We start from the raw sequence: 7572 nt of genomic DNA on the forward strand, positions 1-7572 counted from the left end.
ACCATGTTTTGAATATTTTACTTAATTATGTAATCAGATCTAAAGTAGACTTCTGGAAAATGTAGACATGATTTTCTTGGGATAATAATATCCACCTACCATGTTTTCAATATTTTACTTAATTACATAATCAGATCTAAAGTGCAATGAGGAGTACGTGCCACAAAAATAAGAGTACGTGGGCCTCTTAAAATAATATTAAGAGAAACAATCCGTTGACTTGACTTATTCAAACTTTCTCTTTGGACTTTATCGAATTTCCCGTTCATATCTTTTACTAATTTTATATCAGTGATGGAAGAAATGAGTAGGTAAGGAAAGAACTTTGAATAAGAGGTTTCTGACTTGGAAAGAGTCACAATGGAGGTCTATATAACACTTATTTCTAACAAAATTTAGCCAAAAGTTTTAAGTTGAGGGAGACTTTTCTGGTGGCTTGTCCAGGGTAAGAATACTTTTTATGTATTTCCCTTGCTTTTTAATACTTCTATGGGCATTATTATGATTTAGATTTGTTGGTTTTATTATTTCTTGATATAGATTGTAAGAGATTATTAGAGAGGCTTCTCCTTTTTTTCTTTTGATTAATATGAATGGATATGGATGGGCATTTAAGTGGATATGGATGGTGTAGGATGGGAAGATTCAAAGACGAAGTGGTAAATAGGGTATCAATAGTTGTTTTAGCTAATGTTTTTTTATTAGGTAATTGTATCAAATGTTGTGAGAAAAACAGTTATTTTACATTATTGTCGTTTGTTTTAACTATCATAAAATTTGTACAATTGATTCAATGCTTATACACAAATGTCATAATAATAATTCATTATTAGTACCAACAAAATTGTATAATCAATCTAATTTTCAGTATTGAATATAAGAGATGGTGGCTATTGTCTATAAGATAGCTTTTTAGTGGACTTTCTATAAATAAAATCTAAATAAAATCTAATGAACAATAATTGAAACATAAAGATAAAAAATCTTCAAATAGCATATATTTTTAAAATAAAAATTAAAAACAGATTGATCTATGTGTCATAGTTTGAATGGTTGATAACAAAAGAGTCAAAAGAAGAAGTCACAAATAAGAGGCCATGATTAAAAAGTGGGCTTGCTGACGTCACAAATAAGAGGCCATGATTAAAAAGTGGGCTTGCTGAAGAATATTCTTGACTTTATGTGTTCATCCCTCCTTTTTAAACTTATGAATGTAAGATGACTTTCTTTGTTTCCTTTACCAATCTGACATGGCCAGCATTATAAGAGAGCATTGAATAAGAGGCCCATATTACGGAGCAGTAGAGGCCAAAACTCAGAGCAGAGGAACAGTGCTGAGTAGAGGCAGAGTTTTCTTGTGGCTTGCTCGGGGTAATAATGCTTTTGTGTTTTTTTTCCTTCCTTTATACTTCTTGTATGGTGATGCTTATGATCTATATTATAATGTTTATGATCTATATTTCTTGGGCTTGTATGGTGATGCTTATTATCTAGATTTCTTGGGTTTTTTTGGCGGTGATGCTTATTATATGTAGGTATGCATATGATCTATGTTTGTTGGGCTTGTATGGTGATGATTGTGATCTAGATTTGTTGGGTTTTACTGCCTCTATGCATACCTGACTGATTTGAGTGGATATGAATGGTGTAGGATGAGGAGATTTGAAGGCAAAGTGGCAATTGTGACAGGTGGATCAAATGGCATAGGTGCAGCCATAGCAAGGAAATTTGTGGGAGAAGGTGCTTACGTGTACATTGCTGACATTGATGAAGAGGCAGGGGTTAAACTTTGCCAAGAGCTCAATGGGCATGCTTCATTTGTGAATTGTGATGTGGCAATAGAGACCCATGTGAAGGGGGTTGTAGATGGAGCAATGGAGGAGAAGGGGCGTCTAGACATCATGGTGAACAATGCGGGCATGTTGCATGCTCATGGGAATTCCATCACACAAGTCTCAGTTGAGAGTTGGGAAAGAGTGATGGCAGTGAATGTGACAGGGTCCATGTTGGGCATGAAGCATGCTGCTAGGGTCATGATCCCACAAAAATCTGGTTCCATTCTCTTCAACTGCAGTGTTTTGGGACTCGTTAAGACTGATAATGCCTCCCATGGTTACATGGCTTCCAAGAATGCTCTCTTGGGTTTGATGAAGAGTGGTGCTGTTGAGCTGGCAAAGGTGGGTATACGTGTCAATGCCGTGTCATCATTTGGGATTGTGACAAAGATGATTGAGGAGTGGCTTGATGAGGTGTCCAATGGGATGTGTCCTAAGGAGGTCCTTGAAGATGAGATGGAGAGGAATGCTACTAATGGAAGGAAGCTTACTGTTGATGATGTGGCTAATGCTTTCTTGTTTCTAGCATCTGATGAGGCTTCTTACATCAATGGGCATAATCTTATAGTTGACGGGGGTTATTCTGTTCATGGAAGAGATATTGTGACCTTCAAAGACCCACCTCGCCATTAGAGAGTTGTAACACGGTCAATAATAAGTTGAGTTTTCTTAGAAATCTCGATTTATCATTGATTAAAACTTGACATGTTTACAGTTCTATTTATTAATGTGTTGTTCATCTTCTCTACAGTGCTCTTGTTAAATAACACGTATGAAATTGCTCTCCAGTTCAAAATATGTAGTGTATCTTGAAATCATCAATATATATATATTTTTCTCTATTATCCAATCTTTTTATTTTTGATTTTTGATAGATGAATTATAAAATCTATCAACTTGTTAATATTTTGGATTTGTGCTTTAAAAATTAATCTACATATAATGTCAACATTAATTAAACATGAACATAATAATTAAATACAAATTACAAAAGATGCAACTACTACTATCAAATTTAGCGTGTACTTTAACATTGATTTTTTCAATGGGAGAACATGTACTTTAACATTGAGGCTTCCTTATAGGTATATACATATTCTTTCAAAACATACATAAAACTAAGTTCTACAAATTCTGTCATTACAATGTCTTAATCATCCACATTCAAAACAAAAATAAAAAATAAAAAAATAAAATTATATATATATATATATATATATATATATATATATATATATATTGGTAAGAGTGCAGGAATTCATTACCCTAAAGTAATTAGAAAAAAGAAAAAAAAGGAAGCGTTTACCTAGTCAATAGATTGGGTATACATTCTGTTGCATAGCCAATTCATACCCATAATAATACTACAATCTTGTGCAATTGATTCTCCCAATATCTAATTGTTAAATAGAAAGAAATATATTAGGAACGTTGTCTCTACCTATGAACATTATGTATATTAGTTCAACATCTATCCTACCAAATCCTACTATATCTATTAGCTATCTAATTCCAATTGTTTTCTCTCAGTTGCGCTTGCTAGATCCGACATCTCTGTGAGAGCCCGCTGCTAGTATGCCCAGGCCACATCCCTTTTGAGCTCCATCAAGATAGACATTGATCACTTGCCCCTCTTTTGGTTCTCGTTAGATGCTCCTGCTCATCTTCTCCCTTCCAGGCAGGAGTTGAACGAGCAGATTAGACTTGACATCTATAGACAGTACCTCGTTACAATTTGGACCAACCCGCTTGGGGGCTTAAGTCCGAGGATGGCATTCTATGCTGAGCACTTTCTAGACATGTAGAATGAGATTATTGCTTGACCTAGATATTTATCACAGAGTTGATGCCATGCTCTTCGATTCGCGCTAGGATCTTTCAAGGTTGGTTCCCACCATCTACAAGCTCAAACTGACCACCACATTGATAGAGAGGACCATATTTGCAAGGTATGCACATTGGCCAAGATTGAGACTAAGTTGCACTTCATTTTCCATTGCCCTATTTATTATGAGATCAAAGGGAGATTTTATTGTTTATTTAGAGAGTGTAGGGCACTGACCTCCTTCAGCGACACTGATCAAAGATGTTTGGTGCTTTATCTCCGAGAGGCGATGCAACTTTGTGATCACACCCTACAACTTATTTTCCCCTAGAAGCAGGTTGCTGAGAAGCTCATTACAAACTTCTTCTCGCCCCTGCCCCCTGGGCGGGGTGTGAAGCGGCCCTTAGATACCTTCACCATTGTTCACTCTCGATCTATGCGACCTTGTAGGGCTTATTTTCATCCTCATCTTCATCTTTATCAACATCATCCCACCAACAAATTTCAAAGACGGCTACATGCTCTCCCCCGCCTGGGTCTGTATCCCTCAGTGCTGGACTTCTTCTAGCCTAGGAAGAACCTTTAGTTTGCGTCTTGTATTTAGTTCTCTTTCTCTTTTGTTTGCTTTCCCGACCACCACAGTGGTTTGCTGGTTCTTTACTTCTTGCTCTGTAAATTTTCAATCCCATAGAGCCTTGTTGGTCTCTTGTTAGACATTAATAAATTTATCTTATCTCTATGTTTGATAGTTTTGTTATTTTAATAACATCTAGAAACAGCATAAGATGGACGGGAGAATAAATGTGGGTTTGATATTGTGTCCATTGACTTGACCATGGCAGGAGAAGAAGAGTAAGCAAAGAAAATGTTTGACTGGTGAAAATCCTTCCCCGTGGGTGGAATTTGTAGAAGTTGGTCTGCAAGGAAAGTCCAACTCGATTTCGAAAATAGCGAGAAAGTCGGGAGCTTTCATTTTCTCTTTCATCAAAGAAAGACTTGGTGCAGAAAATAGAGGTCAATAAAATCCTCATTTCTCGCATGCATTTCTTGCAAAATGTATTCAAGAGCCAAAGCTTCTTGAGTAGAGGAATAGCCTGATATAAGAGCAGAGGAATAGCCTGAGTAGAGGCAGAGTTTTCTTATGGCTCAATCAAGGTAAGTTTAAATCACAGTATGATTTGTTTCTGTTCGAAAAATTTATCAGCTCTTATTAGAATGAAATGAAATCTCAAATTGTAACGAGGGTCATTTGGTGTACACAGAGATCAAAACACAGGCAATAAACATTTTTGAAAAAAAAAACGTGCTCCTTTTGACTCTCTTACAAATTTTCGTCAATTCGATTCGAAGGCCGCCCTTTGATGTTTACTTTTTGAGTTTTCCAATTAGAAATGATCTTTCTGTTCAAATGCTTCACGTAACTTGATTTACTGTGTCAAAGATTCAAGATCCTTCTCCTTTGTTCATAATTGCAACTGACGCCTTTTACATTAAATACAGACCTAGGATTTAAATTTTTTTTGAAGCTTTGGCTGGACGAAGATTTTTCCGAGGCGAATTGCTTGAAAAGAATTATGAATTCTTCGCATGAAAAGATCGGAAGAAAGCCACTGCAGGGTCCGAGGCCGCCGCCGCTTAGGGTTTCGAGAGAATCGCATCAGGTGCGGAAGCCGCCGCTGCCGAATCAATACAGACCGCCGGTTATTATTTACGCGCATTCTCCCGAGATAATTCACGCAGATGTCAGAGAATTCAAGAGTATTGTCCAGCGGCTCATAGGTCAGTCCGCCAGTAACCCTGATTTGTACTCTCAACCTCCTCCGGCGCCGGTTTTTGAGGCATCTCGCAGCCCTTACGCTACCAATTTTAGGGTTTCCGGGAGCAATCTTTCGCCATTTTCTTTGCCACAAAGAGAATTTGACAAATTTGCCTCTAACGATTCACCGGCGCCTCCAAATATCCCGAGCAATTTGTTTTCTCCTTTGTCCCCAAACTTGTTCCTGCCCTCTCCGCGCCTCTTTTCTCCCAATCTTTTCAAAGATGTGCCTTTGTTCACCCCGCAGATTCAGTCAGGTTACTCTGATCATTTCTTTTCGCCGGGGCATATTTTCCACAAGCAATCGGGGGTTTTGTTTACTCCTCCCCATTCTATCAGACCGTATGCTTTGTGGTCTCCATCTCCTACTGGTTTTGATATCTTTAACAATCGGCCATAACGGTTTTTGAGTTTCTTCGATAGCTTAAATCTGCCATGTTTCCAGCTTGAAATTTTGTCTGAATATGTAACAATATCTATGAAAGATTTGGCAAAGCACGCCAGGAGATTCAATTGGTAGCTCTTTCTGTACAGTGTTTTGCCTGATATTTCTTATAAATGAAGTCACTTTATCTCCACTTATCTTGACTGTAAATTTGTTAATTCAGACTATTATCCATGTTGGGGTTCTTAAGTAGACACTGGTAGTTCTTTTTGTTAGCAGTATGAAATTATTAACACTATATAACATATTCTCTGTCTGCGATGATACCAGTCTCCAGAAATCCACGTCAAACTGATTTAGCAGACAGAAATTAAAGGAGTAGAACATTTCAAATTAATAATACAAATTTTAAATAATAACTAAGTTTTAAATTTGTTTATTTATTTAAGATTTGAATTCAGCACTATAACATTACTTTTAACGTAAAAATAATATGTTATTTAGAATTGTTTTGAGAAAAAATATACAAATAAATAAAAGTTAAAGATTTAATTTAAAAAAATTGTGAATTATTTATTTTGTTTTACTATAGAGGTGTGTAATTTATAAAGAGGTCAAGGAAAAAATACATCTTGAAAAGAAGATTGATTCTAGAGGGGATTAAAATAAAATAAAAATAATGAAAATTTTCTCCTTTTTGTAGAGTAGAAGTTCATTAATTTGATGAAGTGGAATTAACTTTAAAATTTACTAGGGAAGAAAAGATTTGACTCTTTTCTTATTTACGAAGAACCAAAGAGTTCTCAACTATATGAACTTGGCTTCATGTTTACCAAATATAAATCAAGAGTTGTTCAACTATGTGAAAGACAACTACAAAAATTGGCATGTTTTCTCACACTATGAATAACTAACGGGGGAGGGGTGTGCAATCAGTTGTCATAAAATAATTTTTTTAACCTTAATTAATTAAGAGAAAACTTAATGCAATAATAAGATAATTAAAACATATATGAGCATAAAGCACATAAACACCATACGCCGATGCTAGAACTTACATGTAAACCCAAGATGGGAAAATCCATATTTACCCTAGGTGCTAGAATTTTCATTAATATATACACTAATTAAGGTTGTTATACAAAGGCCCACCATCGGTCTTCTCATTGTAGGTAAGGCTCACTGTAGGTTGGGCTAAATATCCAACTATTATAGCTAAATATAAAAAGGCTCATGCCAATACAAAAAAAGGCGCACTGCTTGAATAAGAATAATAATAAGAATCCACCATTAAAATAATTGTCACCACCAACAATGACAACAAAATAATGTTTCTATTTGGTACCAGTTGTACTCTTTCACATACTTCACTAATTCATAGATCTTTCCTTGTCATTTGCATTCACCAATCTCATCCATACATCCCAAACATCCAAAAAAATACTCACTTTCTCATATCATGTCATGCCACCATAAACATCTAAGTTGACCTAACTATAATTTGAAATAGGGCATTGCAAAACATTCCTATAGTGATAAGGAATTGTATAGTGAAAAATGTTGATCCATGATAGGACACCACTTACCACACATACATTGGAAGATGGCTCTACATTATGACCCCTTTTGGACTAAATCTAATTAGCACAAACCCCAAATAGATAAAGGGGTGCTAATGCATGACCTAGAAGAAAGTGATGTGATTCTAGGT

General features: G+C 35.9%; 1 protein-coding gene and 1 pseudogene across 4 annotated transcripts; both read left to right on the forward strand.

The window, feature by feature from the left end:
* The first annotated feature begins 370 nt into the window (after nt 1-370).
* On the forward strand, nt 371-2680 carry LOC149533399 (short chain aldehyde dehydrogenase 1 pseudogene; annotated as a pseudogene). Of its 3 annotated transcripts, XR_016356838.1 has the most exons (3): nt 402-445; nt 1259-1371; nt 1652-2680. The product of XR_016356838.1 is annotated as a short chain aldehyde dehydrogenase 1 pseudogene, transcript variant X2 (transcript). The 3 variants fall into 3 exon arrangements; XR_016356839.1 differs by lacking the exon at nt 1259-1371 and having other exon boundaries at nt 371-445; XR_016356837.1 differs by lacking the exon at nt 402-445 and having other exon boundaries at nt 1219-1371.
* Nucleotides 2681-4678: 1998 nt separating this feature from the next.
* On the forward strand, nt 4679-6054 carry LOC149533400 (uncharacterized). Its single transcript, XM_089806627.1, has 2 exons — nt 4679-4815; nt 5161-6054. The coding sequence occupies exon 2, from the start codon at nt 5235-5237 to the stop codon at nt 5874-5876; it is 642 nt and encodes a 213-aa protein (XP_089662753.1). The 5' UTR covers nt 4679-4815; nt 5161-5234; the 3' UTR covers nt 5877-6054.
* Nucleotides 6055-7572: the final 1518 nt, after the last annotated feature.

This window comes from Cupressus sempervirens, chromosome 10 (assembly GCF_028749045.1).
Source record: "Cupressus sempervirens isolate cs-2001-9-10 chromosome 10, ASM2874904v1, whole genome shotgun sequence".
In the NCBI taxonomy this organism is placed as follows: Eukaryota; Viridiplantae; Streptophyta; class Pinopsida; order Cupressales; family Cupressaceae; genus Cupressus; species Cupressus sempervirens.

Bases quoted from the DNA above. Each gene is read 5' to 3' on its own strand.
- LOC149533400 (XM_089806627.1), top strand. From the start codon at position 5,235: ATGAATTCTTCGCATGAAAAGATCGGAAGAAAGCCACTGCAGGGTCCG.